Source organism: Macaca nemestrina, chromosome 9 (assembly GCF_043159975.1).
Source record: "Macaca nemestrina isolate mMacNem1 chromosome 9, mMacNem.hap1, whole genome shotgun sequence".
NCBI classification, from domain to species: domain Eukaryota; kingdom Metazoa; phylum Chordata; class Mammalia; order Primates; family Cercopithecidae; genus Macaca; species Macaca nemestrina.
Genome location: NC_092133.1, coordinates 13,953,632 through 13,974,611, shown reverse-complemented (window position 1 = coordinate 13,974,611; position 20,980 = coordinate 13,953,632). Strand labels below are relative to the sequence as shown.

The window sequence follows — 20,980 nt, the reverse complement described above, 5'->3', positions numbered from 1 at the left end:
ATATTAGATGCAGAAAAGACATGCTCTCTCTCGCACACGCACACACACATACACACAAATAATGATGGCTGGTTTAATCAATTTTTTTTTTTTTTGAGATGGAGTTTTGCTCTTGTTACCCAGGCTGGAGTGCAATGGTGCCATCTCAGCTCACTGCAACCTCTGCCTCCCGGGTTCAAGTGATTTTCCTGACTCAGCCTCCAGAGTAGCTGGGATTACAGGCGCCCATCACCATGCCCTGGCTGGTCTCAAACTTCTGACCTCAGGTGATCCACCCACCTCAGCCTCCCAAAGTGCTGGGATTACAGGGATTACAGGTGTGAGCTACCACACCTGGCCTAAATTTTCTTTTCTTTTCTTTTCTTTTTCCTTTGAGACGGAGTTTTGCTTTTGTTGCCCAGGCTGGAGTACAATGGCGCGATCTTGGCACACTGCAACCTCCGCCTCCCGGGTTCAAGTGATTCTCCTGTCTCAGCTTCCTGAGTAGCTGGGATTATAGGCGCCCGCCACTACACACGGCTAATTTTTGGTATTTTTAGTAGAGACGGGGTTTCACCATGTTGGCCAGGCTGGTCTTGAACTCATAACCTCAGGTGATCTGCCTGCCTCAGCCTCCCAAAGTGCTGGGATTACAGGCGTGAGCCACCATGCCTGGTTCCCCATTTTTTTTTTTTTTTTTTTTTTGAGACTGGGTCTCACTCCTCGCTCTCCTACCCAGGCTAGAGTGCAGTGGCTCAATCATAGCTCACTGTAGCCTTGAACTCTTGAGCTCAAGTGATCCTCCCACCTCAGCCTCTTGAATAGGTTATTGACAATTTCATCAGGCCATACAATTAAAAAGCCAATAATTATTAACCCCCAAAGTATAGAAGTGAAAAAAAGGTGGTCTTCTACATTAAATAAAATGGCCTCTTTTAGGCCTACATGACAGTCTCCTCATGAGGGACTTTCGTTTTTCTTGGTCCATGGTGCTTCTCAACTGAACAACTATTTTATTTTATTTTATGTTAGAGACAGTCTCGCTATGTGACCCAGGCTGGAGTGCAGTGGCGCCACCTCGGCTCACTGCAACTTCCGCCTCCCAGGTTCAAGTGATTCTCCTGCCTCAGCCTTCCAAGTAGCTGGGATTACAGGCACCCACCACCTCGTCTGGCTAATTTTTGTATTTTTAGTAGAGACAGGGTTTCACCATGTTGGCCAGGCTGGTCTTGAACTCTGGCCTCAAGTGATCCGCCTGCCTTGGCCTCCCAAAGTGCTGGAATTAAGGTGTGAGCCACCTCACCCAGCCTGAATAACTTTATATATGTCAAAGTGCTCCAACAGTACAATTTCCAGCCATCCTTGATGAAGTTATGTGAGGAGGTAGCATAAGTTTGCTGGCTGATAAATCCATGAGAAATTGGCTGTTTGGCCAAATATAAAAAATTGACTTGTGTGTTAGTCTGTTTGGGCTCAAAAAAAAAAAAAAATACCATAGACTGGGTGACTTATAAACAACAGATTTTTGTTTTTTTTTTTTTCTCCCAACAGTTCTGAAGGCTGGGAAGTTCAAGATCAAGGCACTGGTAGATTCAGTGTCTGGTGAGGGCCTGCTCTCTGGTTCTTAGACGCACATCTGTTTCCTCGAGATGCCCTCATGTGGTGGAAGGGGCAAGGGACCTTGCTGGGGTCTCTTATAAGTGCTCTAATGAGCTAATTACTTTCCAAAGGTCCTGTCTCCTAATACTATCACCTTGCAGGTTAGAATTTCAACATAGAAATTTTGGGAAAGCAGTCCATTGCATTCTGCCCTCATGGTTCTCCAGATAACAGAAACAATAGAATATATATACATATGTAGAAGAAAATTTATGATGAGCGATTGACGCATGAGATTATGGAGGTTGAGAAGTCCCAGTCTACCTTCTGCAAGCTGGAGAACCAGGAAAGCCTGTGGTATAGTTCCAGTCCAAACCTAAAGGCCTAAGAACCAGGGAGGTCAATCTGGGTCTGAGAGCCCCGAGCTATATCTGCTCCGATATCTGCAGGCAGGAGGAGATGAATGACCCGGTTCAACAGGGAACGCATTTGTTCTTCTTCCACCTTTTTGTTCTATTCTTGTCCTTAAGGATTAGATGACCATCATATCAGTGAGGGGAGTCTTCTTTACTCAGTCTACTAACTCAAATGCTAATCTCTTCCAGAAACACCCACACACACACATACCCAAAAATAATGTTTCACCAGCTTTCTGGGCAGCTCTTAACCTAGTCATGTTGACACATAAAATTCACCATCACAGCTTGTGAGTGTTTGGGGTCCTTAACCCTAAAGTTAAGCCACCTGTCACACCTGCAATCCCGGCACTTTGGGAGGCTGAGGCGGGTGGATCATGAGGTCAGGAGTTCAAGACCAGCCTGGCTAACATGGCGAAACCCCGTTTCTACTAAAAAAACAAAAAATTACCTGGGCATGGTGGCTCATGCCTGTAATCCCAGCTACTCGGGAGGCTGAGGCAGGAGAATCACCTGAACCCGGGAGGTGGAGGTTGCAGTGAGCCGAGATCGCGCCATTACACTCCAGCTTGGGCAACAAGAGTGAAACTCCGTCTCAAAAAAAAAAAAAAGTTAAGCCACCTAGACTGCTGACCTGCAACATGAGCAGCCTCCTGGCAGGCAGGGGGAGGGGGAGAATATATTTATATAAATATAAATCTCTTCTTTTGGGAGATTTCTCATAGACAAGACTGAAGAAAGTTCTCATAGACAACAAACAAGACTGTGAACAAGTAAACAGAAGACAGGAGATGACGTTAAAGTCAAACCTCACCAGAGGACACCAAAATCTAATCCAAAGATCTCAGAGACAAATAATAAACCTGACACTGAAGGGCTAAATCGGTCATCAGAGTTGGCTTATGTACCATCATTATTTGTGTAGGTTTAACCACGTGGATGCATTTCCTCACACTGATTTCAGCACTGGAAGGGAACACTTACTCATCATCTCTTTTCATAGATAAGGACACTGAGACCAAACGAGATTGAGTGAACTGACCAAGATCACACAGAACTGGCTAGAAACAAACTCCTTAGTGATTATACTTAAATTAGCATACATATGCCATACATGTAAAATAAGATATATAATATGTATGATGGTCATCCATGTTTAAAAAGGAGAGCAGGCCGGGCACGGTGGCTCAGGCCTGTAATCCCAGCACTTTGGGAGGCCGAGACGGGCGGATCACGAGGTCAGGAGATCGAGATCATCCTGGCTAACACAGTGAAACCCCGTCTCTACTAAATAATACAAAAAAACTAGCCGGGTGAGGTGGCGGGCGCCTGTAGTCCCAGCTACTCGGGAGGCTGAGGCAGGAGAATGGCGTGAACCCGGGAGGCGGAGCTTGCAGTGAGCTGAGATCTGGCCACTGCACTCCAGCCCGGGCGACAGAGCGAGACTCTGTCTCAAAAAAAAAAAAAAAAGGAGAGCAGCATCACGTGAACTTTCCACTAAAACCCGGGTGGCATCGGGGCAGGAGGACCTTGAATTAGGAAGCTAGAAGAGGGTGATGAGGCTGGCAAGTTAGCCACAGGCCGAGGATAGGCCAGCCAGGGAGTGGAGAGGCTGCAGGGGCCAAGGTTCAGGAAGTTCATAGCAGAAACAAGGCAAGACAACTGTGGCAGTAGATTGGGGATGTGACATCTACCAGGGACAGAAAACATGTGCTCTTTTCACTCATTTTGTTCAGCCAGGCTAGAGCTGTGCCTACCCCACAGCATGCCTTTGGAGCCTGAGGGAGACAGCAGTGTGCATTGGGGTCAGATAGATTACAGAAGCATCTCCCCTCCATGTTTTCCTCTCTCCTAAAGACTTTGCTTGTTAACTTTGGATTTACAGGTAATCAAGCCCATATGATGGCATTAGTTAATGACTGACTGCTGTTTTTTCTAAGATGCTGTCAGGCAGATTTTACTAATTAATTTCATTTAAAATAGTGGTGTTCAAGCCTGACTGCATATTAAAGTCATCTGGGGAGCTTAGAAAAAACAAACAAACCGATGCCAGAGCCCCACCCCAATTAAATTCTGATTTAATTGGTCTAAAGTCCAAGCATTGATATGTTTGAAAAATTCCCCAGGTGATTCTAACAGGCAGCCAGGGTTGGAACCACTGATTTAAAACATCAGGAAAAGTTTCAATGAACTAATTAATTGTTTTAAAACAGAACAGCATTGTTTTCTTCACATCTGGCAATGTAATTCATAAAACAATAATGAAATAATTTGCAGGATACAACGTCTTCATAGGATTTTCTCATTCTCATTTTTGCTAAGTCAACATATGGCTGAATTCAACAATCAATCTGAAACCGATGGTTCCACTAAAGCTTCTTATAGCTTCATTACCTTCTTTCTCCAAATCATATCACGAAGATTTGATAGAGTAACCACCTCCCTGGACCTTTATGTTGAGGTGTCTGGACAGCACAGAGACATGGTACTTAGAAAAGATTCCAGGACGCTTTGTTATCATTGGACTTTCTGTGCTATGGAAATTCAACACTGTGGGCTGCAATAATTAGTCATGTGGAACTCCTTCCTGCTTTTGTACCCTCTCACTTTTTACTTGGGCAGAAGGTTAAAAGTATTGCCTTCTAAGAAGTCCCATTCGGGCACCCCTCTCTCTCGCAAGAGAGAGAGCTGTTCTCCCTTCTCTTTCTTTTGCCTGTAAACCTCTGCTCCTAAACTCAAAAAAAAAAAAAAAAAAAAAAAAAAAAAAAAAAGTATTGCCTTCTTTTTCTCATCTCCTACCTCTTGTCTTTTTCTCTCATTTCCGATTCAGGCATTAGAGAAGATAAGGAGTTAGGAGTAGAAAGACTCACTGATTTATAGAACTGGGAGTGTAAGAAAAGGTCGTTAGTTCAACTACCATCTGAGACCAAGAGACTTCCCCAGGATCACACAGCTAGACAGTCCTGCAACTGGCCCCGGAAGTGGGGGCCTCGTTCCCCAGACCCATTCTGTTCAGGATACCAACTGGTTTTTCAAGACAGACTGAGCTCAAGGATGTTTGGGGGAGACTCCTCCTTCCCCGAGAGGTTCTCCATTCATCTTATCCTCGCCAAACGATATTCCTTCCGCTTGCTTCATTAACTGGCTCCATTTGTGAAGTCTTCTGCAACCCGCCCTGCTTAATTCGGGAAAAACAGCAGCATCTGTACATTCCTCCTTTCCTCCTCGCTCTTTAGCCCTGTGCTGCTAATGCTTGTGTTTTTTATTGTTACATGCTCTCCCTCGTTGATGTGCATTTATTGAATGCCTCCTGTTGTCAAACTTCTAATAGGAAATACGAAAACAGAAGACGCCTTCGCTTGGCTGGGTATGAACCCCTGTAGCCAGGCCCCGGGGTCTTGCCTGGTTTCGGTAGGGGCAGGCAGCGCAGGCCCGCGGGGAACGTACCCCGCGCCGCCCCGGGAGAGCGGGTGTGGGGCTGGATTGCAGGACTGGGCCTGGTGAAGCGTGAGCGCCCGCCGGCACGGAGGGGAGGCCCCAGCGGTGGGCGCCTGTTCCCAAGGCCGCGCGGAGGGAGGGGGCCAGCCCAGCCCGACTCGGCCGAGCTCCCGGGAGGCCACCAGTGGCCACAGCAAGAAGGCGGGCGCGCCGGGGGAGGGGCCTGGGGGAAGAGCGGGAGGGGTGGGCGGAAGGAGGAGAGGGAGGAGGAAAGACCCGCGGGTACGAGCTGGGAGGAGACACCCGGGAGAAGGCGGAGGAAAGGGCAGGAAGCGGGAGGGAACTGAAAAGAGGAGGAGGCTGAGGGGCGGAGCCGGGGGCTCCGGGAGAGAAGCCAGCGGAGGGGGTGGAGCCGGGCCCGGGGCGGAGCCGGGGAAGGGGAGGAGCCGGGGGAGAGGCCTCTACGGCCGCCACCGCTGCCGCCGGGGCGCGTTCTCCTCCTACCGGTCGGGTCCCCTGGGGCGTTCCCTCGGCTGCTGCTCCTCGGCGCGGTTCCTACCCGGCCGCTCCCCGAGGCGCGGGCTCTGGCGGCCGCGACCGACTAGGAAGCCCCGTGCGCCGCCCGCGGGCCGCCGCCTCCCTGGGCGCGCGGGGCTGGCATGGAGCTCTTCCAAGCCAAGGACCACTACATCCTGCAGCAGGGCGAGCGCGCGCTGTGGTGCAGCCGCCGCGACGGCGGCCTCCAGCTCCGACCCGGTGAGGCTGGCGGTGTGGGCGGGGGGCGCCCCGGGCCAGTGCGGGGAGAGGAGGGGGCGCGGCCGGACCCCTCAGCCGGGCGGGAGGAGCAGCCTGCGGACCTGGCGAGGCGGGGCGGGGCGGGCTGCGAGCACGCGAGCTGTCATTATTCCCTGACTGGAGGGAGCCTGGCCTTTCTCCGAGGGCAGCGCCGAGCCCCTGCCCCAATGCGGAGCAGAGGGGGCTGGCGACCCTCGTCCCTCCCACCGCGTCGCGCGGCCGCCCTTGGGGCTTGGGGCCCAGGCCGAGGGGAGGGGGTCCCCCCGGCAGAAAGTTCCAGCAAGGTGCGCCTGGCCTTAAAGGCCTCTTCCTCCTTGGAGTGGTTCTTACATGGCCTTCGCCATAAGTTCTGGGTTCGAATTCGGATCTGGAGCGGTTGCGCTAGTTCCGCTAGCTGGACACTTACTCCCTGTTGCCATCCCGTGTATTCTTGGTTCCTTATTATTAAAGGTGTGACTTCACTATGGTTACCTCATAGGCACTCGGTTTAAAGCCTTTGTCTTTGGCTTTAATACCGCAGCATAATTAAAATGTAATGTATAATTTTGAGATTTTTGTGTGACTTGATGTTGTGCGACACAAAATGTATTGTGGGTCCATGTTTGGTGTCATGTAAGCTGTTCGGAGAGGCTTAAGTCTACAATTAGCTTGCTTTAGGAAAATGTGTGTGCAATCTGGTTTTAACGGAGCAGTCCCTGCCCTCAGAGCGCTGACAGTCCAGTTTCTTGTAAGATGGGGCTGCGTGGCACCTGCCCCTTTTGGCTTGCCAATCCTTCCCCCATATCACTCAGAGATTCTTTCACTCTCTGAGACGATAGAGTTCTTTAAGGGAGGAGCCAGAGCTTTTCAGACTTACTTGTAATTCTTATGTGCAGTCTAGACAGAAGGATTACATGATATGAATTGAAAAGCATAAAAGGTTCAGATGAGCTTTTCAGATCACAGCGTGGTACCACTTATAGAATGGCTTTTAAGGACAGGCCCTTTAATATATTATTCCCAATCCCCACAACAACCTTACAGGACACGTGTGGGATCCTCTTTTTCAGGTGAGGAGAAAGGAGTGAGAGGTTATTAGTAACTCGTTCGGGGTCACAGCCTAGAGTCGAGACACTGACACAGGGCAGTTCTGTGACCTCCAGAACACATTTGGGCAGGCCCCACTGCTTTCTTAGGAAAGCCTACTAGTTGCTTTGCCAGAGCAGTGAAGGATAACTTTTTTTTTTCCCGGGCTCTGTCTGTATTTTCTTGCTATTATGTTTTATTTCCTCTTTTTCAGAATGGAGAATAAACTCCTTGGCCCAGATAAAGTTCGTGATGATCTTGGGATAGAGTTGTTCAAGATGGGCTAATTTTGGCCAGTCTTCTGTCATTCTCTTCTCTGATTTGACCATTTGCCTGGCTTTCTCTCCTTCTCTCCTTTCACTCCCCCAAATTTGGGTAAGGCTTCAGTACAGCCTGAAGTAAAGCAGATTTCAAAATTCTTAGGTTGTCAAAAGAGTCAACTTCTTGGATTCTAAAAGGTTAGACTGTTAGAGCTGGATGGGACTTAAGATCGTCTCCAACTCATCTGACAACAAACTTTTCTACACCCTAGTTTCTTCAACTATAAAGGCTAACCTGCGCCTAGATTCTTTAATGAAGCCATGCAGTTTGGATTACTGTTTATCCAAAGTCCACGTCAGAAGGCAAATTTAAAACTTTTTTTGGGGAGTAAAGTAGCTATAGCCTTTGCACTTGAGATTATCATACTTTTTAGAATATCGCGGGCCACAGACCAAGGAGATCAAATGTCTAGAGGAAGGAAGAGGTCATATTTCAGAAGTGACAGCCAGTTTTGATCTTAAAGTGTTCAGGATAGCCAGGGAATAAAGAATCCCATGCACTTACTTGATTTTCTCATAGTTTATCCTGTCCGGGACTAAAGATCCTTTCTAACTAATGGCTATTTAAGAATGGCATTTTAATTGAATAAGTGCTTTTCAGATCTTTTTCTATATATGGAATCATTTAACATTCTCTTTATTTTATTGGACTTTTCCCCTCTGCTTTTTCCCCTCTGTTTTGCTGCTGTTTGTAGTGACAGCATTTAAAATCTTTCATTGTTTCCTACTGGTTGTTTAGCTGAATAGATTACTGACTAAGTCCTTTTCTTTTTTAAAAGGGCAGTATTGTAAGCTCGAAAAAGCTTGTGGGCATTGTGGTTTTTACATTTGTGGCTATTGAACAACCCGAAACAAGAGTTTTCCTTTTTCTAAAGACATCAGAAGGATAAGTAATGATGATATTTAAGATTAAAATACTCATTTAGCCTGGAATGTTTGTTACTGTCATCCCCTTTTCCTACCTAGTTCATTCTATAAGACCCAGCTCAGATGCTACCCCTCATCCTTGGGGCAGAATTATTGGCCACCTTTATTATAGTGTTTCCAGGCATTTTCTACACTTAGTGCACACTTCAGTTCTAACCCTATGCATCATCATATAATAAAAGTTTGCCTACTTCTTCCCCAGTGGGAAGTCCAGTGTGTTCCCCAAGGCAAGGGCTGTATTTACTCCTCATCTTGGTGTCTCTAGGCTTTAGAGTACTTAGGACACAGAAGGCGTTTTTGCTTGAGTTGAGCTGAATTAAAGTTAAGTCTAAGTTCTCTCTCAGTAATATCATTGCCTTAGAAATAAGATGTTGTATTATGTTTGTTGCTCTTTTTAGGCCTGTTTTTTGGGGGGACGGGGAAGGGGCGGGGCGGGGCGGGCAGGCGGTGGACAGAGTCTTGCTCTGTTTCCTAGGCTGAAGTGCGGTGGTGTGATCTCAGCTTACTGCAACCTCCGCCTCCCGGATTCAAGTGGTTCTCCTGCCTCAGACTCCCGAGTAGCCGGGACTACAGATGTGTGCCACCTCACCCAGCTAATTTTTGTATTTTTTGATAGAGTTGGGGTTTCACCATGTTGGCCAGGCTGGTCTCAAACCCCTGACCTCAGGTGATCGCCCACCTCGGCCTCCCAAAGTACTGGGATTACAGGCTTGACCCACTGCACCCGGCCTCTTTTTAGGGCTGTTTTGAATATATTTTAATTGGAGTGGAAAATCTCTATCCATTTAGATAAAGAAATATGAGGAAAGGTACACCTGCACTTGTATTGTATTTCTATCTGATGTAGCATTATCTCATTATCTTTTTTTTTTTTTTTTTCTTCTGAGACAGGGTCTTGCTCTGTCACCCAGGCTGGAGTGCAGTGGCGTGATCATGGCTTGCTGTAGCCCCTATCTCCTGGGGTCAAGCTATTCCTCCCACCTCAGCCCCCCAAGTAGCTGGGACTACAGGTGTGTGCTACCACACCTGTAATTTTTTTTTTTTTTTTGGTAGAGATGGAGTCTCACTGTATCACTCAGGCTGATCATGGCCTCCTGGGCTCAAGTGATCCTCCCACCTTGGCCTCCCAAAGTGCTGGAATTACGGGCATGAGCCACCACACTGGGCTTTTAAAATATCTTTTTGGTAATATTCCTTACTTTCCTCTTTAACATTATTTAAACTTTTTCAGTTTTTTTTTTCTCCCAGCTAAAAAACTGAGTATTGTTTTTTTTCTGGTGTTTCTAATTTTTTTAAGGGTAGTGAGTAATCTGTATTCATACATAGCACTGTTTTTTGATAGATGCTTTTGTCTATTGTAAGATAATGACTACCAGAGAAAAATATTTTGGTTCTTTCCTTTCCTTTCCTTTTCTTTTTTTTTTTTTTTTTTGAGATGGAGTTTTGCTCTTGTTGCCCAAGCTGGAGTGCAATGGCGTGATCTCGGCTCACTGTAACCTCCGCCTCCCAGGTTCAAGCCATTATCCTGTCTCAGCTTCCTGAGTAGCTGGGACTGTAGGCACCTGTCACCACACCTGGCAAGTTTTTGTATTTTTGCTAGAGACAGGGTTTTGCCATGTTGGCCAGGCTGGTCTCGGACTCCTGACCTCAGGTGATCCACCTGGCCTGGCCTCCCAAGGTGCTGGGATTACAGGCGTGAGCCACCAGGCCCGCCCTGGTTATTTTATTTTCTACAGGGAAGATGATAAAGCACTGTGTAAACATTCAGTAATCTTTTGAGAGTAGAGTCTAATATCTCAGGATAAGAATTGTAATTTAAAGACTCAAAAAGAAATATAATACAATCCACTTTGAGGGAATGGTAATATGGTCTTATCTCTTTGGTCTTAAGATTGCTTCCCCAGTCCTTGTGGCTTTGTCTGATATGACAGTATTATATAATTTATAGCTGTGTGTAAATTATATAATAATTCACATTCTGTTCTGAGACTGAGTGACCAAGAAGAGATCTCAAAGCATCTGTCATACATATAACATTCATAAACTTAGAAACTATATATGGAAAGGTGATACTGTAATTGATGAATCCCAGTGAACTTTTTCTTTTTGAGATGGAGTCTCGTTCTGTTGCCAGGCTAGAGTGCAGTGGCGTGATCTTGGCTCACTGCAACCTCTGCCTCCCGGGTTCAAGCAATTCTCCTGCCTCAGCCTCCCCAGTAGCTGGGACTACAGGCATGCGCCTCCATGCCCGGCTAATTTTTTGTATTTTTGGTAGAGATGGGGTTTCACCATGTTGGCCAGGATGCTCTCGATCTCTTGACCTTGTGATCCACCTGCCTCGGCCTCCCAAAGTGCTGGGATTACAGGCGTGAGCCACCGTGCCCAGCCTGAACATTTTTTTTTTGAGGAGTACTAGGTATTAGTTAGAATTCACAGAAACATTAAAAAATTTTCCTGTTCTTCTCAGAGTTAATTTTTGATAATGAAATTATTTTTACTATGTTATATGAGGTTAACTTTTTTGAATGAGAAATCATAATTATGGAATTGAAATCCACCTGGAATTTTTTTTTGAGGAATCATTTTTGTGAAATGATTCTGTTTATTTGGAGTTTTGTGGCATTTGGTATTTACTTTTTTAAAAAAGGAGTTTGAACTTAATCTTTTTAAAAAATTATGTTTGTGGCTAGGCATGGTGGCTCACGCCTGTAATCCCAGCACTTTGGAAGGCTGAGGTGGATGGATCACCTGAGGTCAGGAGTTCAAGACCAGCCTGGCCAACATGGTAAAACCCCGTTTCTACTGAAAATACAAAAATTAGCCGGGTGTGGTGGCGGGCCTGTAATCCAACTACTCGGGAGGCTGAGACATGAGAATCGCTTGAACCTGGGAGGCAGAGGTTGCAGTGAGCTGAGATGGCGCCACTGTATTCTAACCTGGGCAGCAGAGTGAGACTGTTTCAGAAAAAAAATATTGTGTTTACTAAAAATTTGCAAATTACCATGACAAAATTTAATAGGGCACTTTAAATTACATATTAAATATGTTTACAAAATGTTTCTAATCATTTTTGTTGTTGAATAACCAGTTTTTTTCTTAGTATATTTAGTCTTCAGTTTTTATAATGGGTTACTAGTTTTATATCTTGTACTACTTTTTACTCCATATTTTATATTGCTGACAGGCTAACAGTTGAATAGATCTGTATGTTTATTTTTATGCTTGTACATATTTATATGACTGTACATTTATTTCCCATTTGAAGGTAGAAAAGACTTATCTTTACCATGTTTTCACCCACCACTCATTTTTGGCTTAAATAAAAGAAGACAAGTGGTTTTTTTTTTTTTTGTGTGTGTGTGTGTGTGTGTGTGTGTGTGTGTGTGTAGACAGTCTTGCTCTGTCGCCCAGGCTGGAGTGTTGTGGCATGATCTTTGCCCACTGCAACCTCGGCCCCCAGGTTTCAAGCGATTCTCGTGCTGCAGCCTCCTGAGTATCTGGGACTACAGGTGCCTGCCACCACGCCCGGCTAATTTTTTGTGTTTTTAGTAGAGACAGGGTTTCACCACATTGCCCACGCTGGTCTCGAACTTCTGAGCTCAGGCATTCCGCCTGCCTCGGCCTCCCAAAGTGCTGGGATTGCAGGCGTGAGCCACCATGCCTGGCAGGAGGACAAGGTCTTTCTAAGGTAACTGACAATTTTTGGGATCAGGTTTTACAGATTGAGGGAGGTTTTTGTGTGTATTTTGTTGTCTACATCATTACCTGAGATTAAGAGCAGCTAATAATAACAGCTTTTATTTCTTGAGCGATTTTCTTTTCTTTCTTTCTTTCTTTCTTTTTTTTTTTTTTTTTTTTTGAGACAGAGGTTTGCTCTGTTGCCCAGGCTGGAGTACAGTGGCATGATCTCGGCTCACTGCAATCTCTGCTTCCCGGGTTCAAGCAATTCCCTCTGCCTCAGCCTCCTGAGTAGCTGGGATTACTGGCGACTGCCACCATGCCTGGCTAATTTTTGTACTTTTAGTAGAGACGGGGTTTTGCCATATTGGCCAAGTTGGTCTTGAACTCCTGACCTCAGGTGATCTGCCCGCTTCGGCCTCCCAAAAGTGCTGGGATTACAGGTGTGAGCCACCGCGACTGGCCTGTAATCCCAGCTGCAACTGAGTACTTTTCTGAGCCAGACACTGTTCCGTGACGTTTACATGTGTTATTTCATTTCATCTCCACAGTAAACCTTGGGAGGAGGGTTTCATTATTATCCTCATTTTACAGATGAGGAAACTGAGGCACAGAGAAGTAATTTGACCAAGTTCATAGAGGGAGAGCCAGGCTCTAACCCAGTGTTTGACTGTAATACCAGGTTTTCCTCAGTATTGACAAAAACGTTTTATGAACCTTTCTACCTTCTTGACTAGAAAGTGATAGGATTTATATTTTCATGGGTAATAGCTGAAATGTATCTTTAGCTATCCTAATCATTATAGTGTAGCCTGTATAGAGAATTAAATAGCCTCTCAAATGTCAAAGCGAGCACATTGAGGAAGGCGCTATGTAGAAAGAAAAGGCTAATAATGTGATAACTGATTTGTTCATTGACCCTATGCCTGCACTGACTTTCTTGCAAAATTCATATAGTTACAGGGAATGTTGTTATGTAATGAATTGACTAGTAGTAGTTTTTCCAGCTACCGTCAGTTGATCTGGTTTCTCCTCTTAAGTGTTTGGAACATCTGCAGTTTGGGAAGGGAATAGATACAGGGTAGATCTTTGAGCAGAAACATTGATATGTTACTCATTGGGAACTATTTCCTCCAGGAATGAGCAACCTGAAGCCTTTCTCAGTGTAGCTTTTCACCAGTCCTAGATCCAATTTCATAGACATCCTTTCAGAGCATGCACAGCAGAGGTGAAATGGAGGAGAAGCCTGTAGGGCAAAACTACCTTCAAAGAAGGGAGAGCCTTTGTAGAATCACTGGTTTCTAGACACTTGTGTTTTGGCCAGGCCCTGGCCAGCAGAGGCCAAGACTTGCCAAAGGCATGCTTTAGAGGAGAGGTAGTATCAAGTTTTGTTTTTTTTTTTTTTTAGTAGATTGTGAAGGTGCCAGAAACTAAGGTGTACTGACAGCTTAGTCTTTGGGGAACCTGGCTGCATTGGTTCAGGTCCCTGCTTGTCCCACTTGCCTGGCCTAAACACCCCCCGGCATGGAGAAAGAGGACGAGACTCATCACCTGGCCCATAGCAGGTTTTCTGTGAAAGTTGTATTGAATGAATTGAAATAATTCTAGTCCCTGGTCTACCTTGTATAGTTTGAGCAGCAAAGGGGTTATAGGGAAGTTTAAAGGGAGAATATAAGAACAAAAGACTAAAACACACTGCCTCTCTTGACACCTAAAAAAGTCGTGCAGATTTCTCACTGTCATTTTATTCAGTGAAGTAGGAATTTCACTCTTAAGCCTGTGGAATTCATTAAATTTATTTTCTTTCTGAATAAAAATAAATGGGACCCATAGACTTCTTAATTTTTTCCAAACCAGCCCTTGGGCAGAGAAGGTTGTTGTTGCTAATTTTAGTGATGGAATTTTTATGATGGAATTTGTTCATGTATTTGCAGATAATACTGGACTACTTGAAAATCAAACTAGTTTGGAGTATATCCCAACACACTGCCATGTTTCTTGGGTGCATTATGAATGCATCACCCAAGGATTTATCTAACCTTTGTTTGAGGTGGTTGTTACTTTCAGGTTCTTAAGGTAATGAGTTTGGAAAGTTGTAATTTAAGCTGTACTTCCTTTTTCATTCCCAAACCGTGATTTTTCGTTTTTTTTTAAATAATAGAGATGGGGGTCTCACTATGTTGGCCAGGTTAGTCTTGAACTCCTGGCCTCAAGCAGTCCTCCTGCTCAACCTCCCAAAGTTCTCGGATTACAGGCATGAGCCACTGCACCCAGTAGCAGAATCAATGTGCTGTTGATTCAATACATTCTCAGAATCATAGTCCAACCTTGTTTTGGCATGGTTTTATGGGGAATTAAATGCATTAGAACTTTACAAACTGTATTACTACCTACCTCTTTGTGTGTCTTTTTGTAAATGGTTCTATTCCTGTTCAAATATATTTTAAAACATAACCTTTAAAAATCTACCTTTGCAAACAGAGGTTTGAGAAGTAGCAGCAATGTCACAGAGCCTCTAGTCAATCTAAGTCCTTAGCTGATGTAAGTCGTAGTCATTATGTGTCAGCTGCCCATAATTGAGCTGAGGAGAACGTTTGAATCAGTATGTTTAACAACATAGGGAAATAATGATTGTTAAAGGTTATCAGTAGCTATTGATAACACATTAAGTGATAATGTATAAATAATATTTGTAAAGTGAGGATGAACACTGAACATTCAGCATTATAGTACCTTCGCAAGACTTACTGGTGGCATCTTAATTAAATCACATGTTTTTAGGATGACTCATTTTCTGGTTGTTGGAGACTCTTAAGGGATCTGCTTTCATTCACAAAATAGCATCCACACATGCTTGCTTTGGTAAGTCTGAAATACAGGTTGATTTTAGGTCAGTGTTCCCTGATTTTGTTTTTTCATTTAGGTTATTTTATTTTAATTTCAGGTTCCTTCAAGTTTACCCTTGCATTTTTTAAACTTGATAGTGGGATACTTTAAAATACTGAGGCAGTTTTCTTTATGAATCTCATTCTTTGAAACAGCTTTTCACTTTGAAGTTAACCCTGAATTTCAAATTTCACAATTTCTGCAATGTCAATATGGATGATTTGAAGCAGTTATCTAACTGAAATGTTAGGAAATTAAAAACATGCCATAATGCTCTCAATTTTAGTAATTTGCAGGTATAATATTGATGTTTCGCAGTATCATTATACATTGTTTTTATAACAGATATAAACATTCTCCTATTTCCAGCTTAAAGAATGTCCTCCCAGGGAGCAACTGTGTTGGGTGGACCTGGGAGTTTAGAAGAGTAACAGTCTCTTTTCTAGGCAGGGACTTCCAGAATTCATCTGTGTAGCTGTGTCATTTACTCCCATTTGCACCTTCCAAATACTTTTCTTGAAGAAGCAGCCCTTACCCCCCAACATCTAACTAATTTAGTATTATATTTATTTCTCCTAACAAATTACATCACCTAAAATTCTGTGGGCCGGGCGCAGTGGCTTATGCCTGTAATCCCAGCCACTTTGGGAGGCTGAGGTGGGCAGATCACCTGAGGTCAGTAGTTTGAGACCTGCCTGGCCAACATGGTGAAATCCTGTCTCTACTGAAAATGCAGAAATTAGCCAGACGTGGTGGCGAGCGCCTGTAATCCTGCTACTCGGGAGACTGAGGCAGGAGAATCGCTGGAACCCGGGAGGCGGAGGTTGCAGTGAGCCGAGATCGCACCATTGCACTCCAGCCTGGGCAACAAGAGCGAAACTCTCTCTCAAAAAAAAAAAAAAAAAAATTCTTTGAAGTTGTTTAATCCTTTTACAAACAGTTATTGAAGACCTGTCTGCTAGGCATATGCCAAAGTAAAAAGATACTTAAAACACCATCCCCATCCTGGCAGAGGATGTGGCCTGATGGAGGAGAGACACACATTCTATAGAGGCAGATACCCTGATGGAGCTGTAACATAGAGCCATTTGAGGTCAAGTAAAATGGCAAATCCTAGACCTGATCAGGTTTGAAGGTAGCTTTCTGTTGATGAGGACCTGTGGTGGTAGGATGACTGTACAAACAATCGTGGATGGGATAGAGTAAATAAATTTTGAAAACAAGTTTCAGGAAAAGATAGGAAATTTTTTTTTTTTTTTGAGATGGAGTCTCGCTCTGTTGCCCAGGCTGGAGTGCAGTGGTGTGATCTCGGCTCACTGCAATCTCTGCCTCCCGGGTTCAAGCGATTCTCCTGCCTCAGCCTCCCAAGTACCTGGGATTATAGGCATGCACCACCGCGCCTGGCTAATTTTTGTATTTTTAGTAGAGATGGGGTTTCACCATGTTGGTCAGGCTGGTCTCGAACTCCTGACCTTGTGATCTGCCCGCCTCGGCCTCCCAGAGTGCTGGGATTACAGGCTTGAGCCACCGTGCCCGGCCAGGAAATTATTTAAACACCAACTGGGAGAAAGGTTACATCTATTTAATGATGGAATTGCTAATTTTACGCTTCTCTGTTAATAGCTCTAAAATGAGGAAAGGAAAATACTGATTCTTAGCTCATCTGTGCTTTGATTTAGCTCTCAAAATCCTGTTTTTGAAAGTGATATCAAAAGACAGTTTTGGGGACAGCAAAAGGTGAGGGGTATATCCCAACACATTGCTATATTTCTTGGGTGATGCATTATGAATACATCACCCAAGGATTTATCTAATCTTTGTTTGAGGTGGTTGTTACTGTCAGATTCTTAAGGTAATGAGTTTGGAAAGTTGTAATTTAAGCTGTACTTCCTTTTTCATTCCCAAACCATGATTTTTCGTTTTTTTAAAATAATAGAGACGGGGTCTCACTATGTTGGCCAGGTTAGTCTTGAACTCCTGGCTTCAAGCAGTCCTCCTGCTCAACCTCCCAAAGTTCTCGGATTACAGGCATGAGCCACTGCACCCAGCCCAAACCATGACTTTTAAATGTGTAGGTTTCCTATACTGGTATTAAGTGGTATACAGGTAAGTTGATCTCTTTCATAATTGTGTTCATTTCCATCAGGTCCTCCTAGGCTGAAATGACCTAATTACATTGTGTGACCTTTCATGAAAGTCCTTTTCTTTAGTTGTCCTCTGTTCTTTTTTGAGTTGCTTTGGGTCTTTTCTTGAGATGCGACAGTTAGGACTTTATGCTTCGTATAGAGAATCAACAATTTTGTGTTTGGATATTATGTAAGAACCAATTTCTAATTTCCTTCATGATGATCAAATCTTTGTGGCTGTCTTGCTGTGCTGTAATTAGATCCCTTTTTAAGTAAAAATGTCTAGAATTTTTTATTTTTTTTTTGAGACAGGGTCTTGCTCTGTCACCCAGGCTGGAATGTGGGATAGCTCACTGCAGCCTTGAACTTCTGGGCTCGGGTGATCCTCCCGCCTCAGCCTCCTGAGTAACTAGGATTACAGGTGGGTGCCACCACACCTGGCAAATGTTTTTTTTTTTATTTTTTATTTTTTATAGAGACAGAGTCTCGCTATATTGTCCAGGCTGGTCTCAAACCCCTGGGCTCAAGTGATCCTCCTCTCTGGGCCGTCCAAAGTGCTGGGATTACAGATATGAGCTGATGTGCCTGGCCTGGAAATTAAGTTTCTTTTCTAGGTGGTATCTCTAATCTTTTAAATATTCTTGTGGTTACTTTTTGAAGTGTATTTCCTTCTGCTAGTTCAGACCAGCTTTTATGCCACCTCCCTATATTATGAGATCTTTATGCAGTTTATATTACTTTATTACGTGAGAGTTTAAAGTTGTATGTGCTACAGGCGTCATCTTTCAGTCAGACTGATAAGACCAAGTTACTAATACAGGTCCTTCCCAGTGACCTATAATCATGTGCACTAGTGATTCTCAAGCTGGCTGTACATTAGAATCACCAGGGGGAGATTTAAAGAATACCTATTCCAGGGCCCTGCCCTAACCAATTGAGACCATCTCTGATGCTCAGGGATTAGTACTATAAAGCTCCTAGATGATGGTAATGAGCAGCCAGCACTGATAACCACTGAGTTAGATTTAAGACTGGGGAATCACCAGCTGCTAGACCTTCTAAATTGGATTAGCTCTTTAGCTTATGGAATGCTGGAGAATAATTACCGTTAGAGAGTTCAAGGAAATGTGTATCAAACTTTGCATTTATAAGATAGCACCTGAATCAAATTATTCCTTAACCTGTTTTCCTGGCCTAATTAAATTCTGAGAATTAAAGCATAGATGAGCTAACTATTGGAACTTTTAGTTTCTCATTCTAAAACCCTTTTCCTCATCTGTTTGATTTTGTGTTGGTGATTGTCTTTTTAGAGCAGTAATATCCTTTGTCTTTAGCAGGAAATGAAATATGGGTCTGATTATTTATACATACCCTGATACCTTTTTTTTTTTCTTTTAAGACACAGTGAAAGTGCCTATAAGCTTCAGCAGCTGTGCTTTAAAACCCAGGCTTGTTCTTGGGCTGAGGGAGTGCCTTCATTCTTCCATCTTGGAATGAGTGACTCATGCTCTGTGCAGGCACACAGTACTTAATCAGTTGTTTTCTGTGTACCAGGAAGAGGAGGGCATATGAAAATAGAAGCCATGTACTGCCAAATGGATCTGCAATAAGAGTGGAAATGTTGGCCGGGCGCGGTGGCTCAAGCCTGTAATCCCAGCACTTTGGGAGGCCGAGACGGGCGGATCACGAGGTCAGGAGATCGAGACCATCCTGGCTAACACAGTGAAACCCCGTCTCTACTAAAAATACAAAAACTTAGCCGGGCGAGGTGGCAGGCGCCTGTAGTCCCAGGTACTTGGGAGGCTGAGGCAGGAGAATGGCGTAAACCCGGGAGGCGGAGCTTGCAGTGAGCTGAGATGCGGCCACTGCACTCCAGCCTGGGTGACAGAGCGAGACTCTGTCTCAAAAAAAAAAAAAAAAAAAAAAAAAAGAGTGGAAATGTTGACCTGATGGGTCAAACAATTGAGCTTATTGCAAATACTTATGACTTCGGGTGTATGTTACATTATTATTTCACTAAAATTTGGCATTATTTCAAAAATGCTATACTCTTATAAGCAACCCTTCCTTATAGAGAACGTTGATGATCTTAACTTTTACAATTTGTGAATTAAAATTTTTTTTTTGAATTTGTATGCCACATTAGAGTATACCTTCTGAAGGAAAGATCAGAAAACAATACATTTGTTGGATTAGATCAGTTACATGGTTATTCTTTGCAGAAGGATAGTATGAGTCTGCTGGCCATTTTCTCTGCCATTCCAGTGCCTTCTGTCCCCAGTGTAGCCATTAATATGGTCAGTAGGATATCCACTACTAAGGGCAATTGCTGCTTATGCCTGGACTAATACTATCTACACATGTCCTCTGTACAGACAGACTCTTTAATGCCAACTTGTTTTATTTCTTTAGTGAAAAACCACAGATTTTAAATACATACACACATTTTGAAGTGTCAGCTGTATGCCAGGCGCTATACCAGGCAGCAAAGTCAGAGCAGCTCGACACGACACACATAGTCTCCCTTCTTGTGTCAATTACAGTACCTGCTTCAGGACTTCCTCTATCATCTTGTGCCTCTTATCTCTATATTAGTATGAGAAGTTATGTGCACCTGCTAGAGTTTTCAAGATAATATAAAGATTTCAAGATAATTTAAATTGCCCAGGCCAGGCATGGTGGCTCATGCCTGTAATCCCAGCATTTTGGGAGGCTGATGGGGGAGGATCACTTGAGTCCAGGAGTTTGAGATCAGCCTGGGGAATATAGATAGACCTTATCCCTACTAAAAAAAAAAAAAAAAAAAGTTAAAAAAAAAAATGAGGGCCGGGCGCGGTGGCTCAAGCCTGTAATCCCAGCACTTTGGGAGGCTGAGGAGGGTGGATCACAAGGTCAGGAGATCGAGACCAGCCTGGCTAATACGGTGAAACCCCGTCTCTACTAAAAAATACAAAAAACTAGCCGGGTGAGGTGGCGGGCGCCTGTAGTCCCAGCTACTCGGGAGGCTGAGGCAGGAGAATGGTGTAGACCCGGGAGGCGGAGCTTGCAGTGAGCTGAGATGCAGCCACTGCACTCCAGCCTGGGCGACAGAGCGAGACTCCGTCTCAAAAAAAGGAAAAAAAAAAAAAAAAAATGAGCTGAACATCATGGTGTGTGCCTGTATTCCCAGCTGCTTGGGAGGCTGAGGTGAGAGGATCGATTGAGTTCAGGAGTTGGAGGCTGCAGTTAGTTATGATCATGCTACTGCACTTCAGTCTGGGTAACAGAGTGAGACCTTGTCTCAAGGGAAAAAAAAACATTGCCCAGAAGTTTTAGGTGAGTCTTTCATTTTAAGAAACCATATTCCCATGATGTATTATATTTATTGAAAGATAAATGCGTTTATTATTAAAAGCACCTGAAATTAAAAATCCAAGCTCATTCCTGGTTTGTATGAAAGAAGAAAATAAATACATAAATAAAAGTGCCTGCATAGCAAAGACTGATATTTTGGGGCTAACTTCAAAAACAATAAAAACTTAGGATGGTATTCTTATTACAAGTCAATGAAAATAAGCAATTGGTGGGAAAAATTTAGTTTTACTCTTTGATGCTTTTTAAAAATTTTGTTCAATAACTATTGAATGAGTGCCTGTTATGCTGGACTGCAGGTATATAGTGGTAAACTGTAAATTGCCATAGAATTAAATAAACTGATAGAGGGGTTCAGACTTAATCGTTTATCTTTCTTTCTTTCTTTTTTTTTTTTTTT

General features: G+C 44.0%; 1 protein-coding gene across 4 annotated transcripts in view; it reads left to right on the top strand.

Annotated features, from left to right (window-relative positions):
* Positions 1-20,980, top strand: part of LOC105467833 (inositol polyphosphate-5-phosphatase F) — a 144,931-nt gene that overhangs the window by 35,226 nt on the left and 88,725 nt on the right. Inside the window, exon 1 of one of the 4 annotated variants that reach the window (XM_011717604.3) lies at positions 5,283-5,361. The exons of 2 other annotated variants lie outside the window; for them this stretch is intronic. In XM_011717604.3, coding sequence (XP_011715906.2) covers positions 5,298-5,361 — 64 coding nt within the window. In that variant the 5' untranslated portion in view covers positions 5,283-5,297. Of the gene's footprint in view, positions 1-5,282; positions 5,362-5,884; positions 6,189-20,980 lie in introns of those variants that run through there. One more of the 4 variants, XM_011717585.3, reaches the window with a different exon arrangement.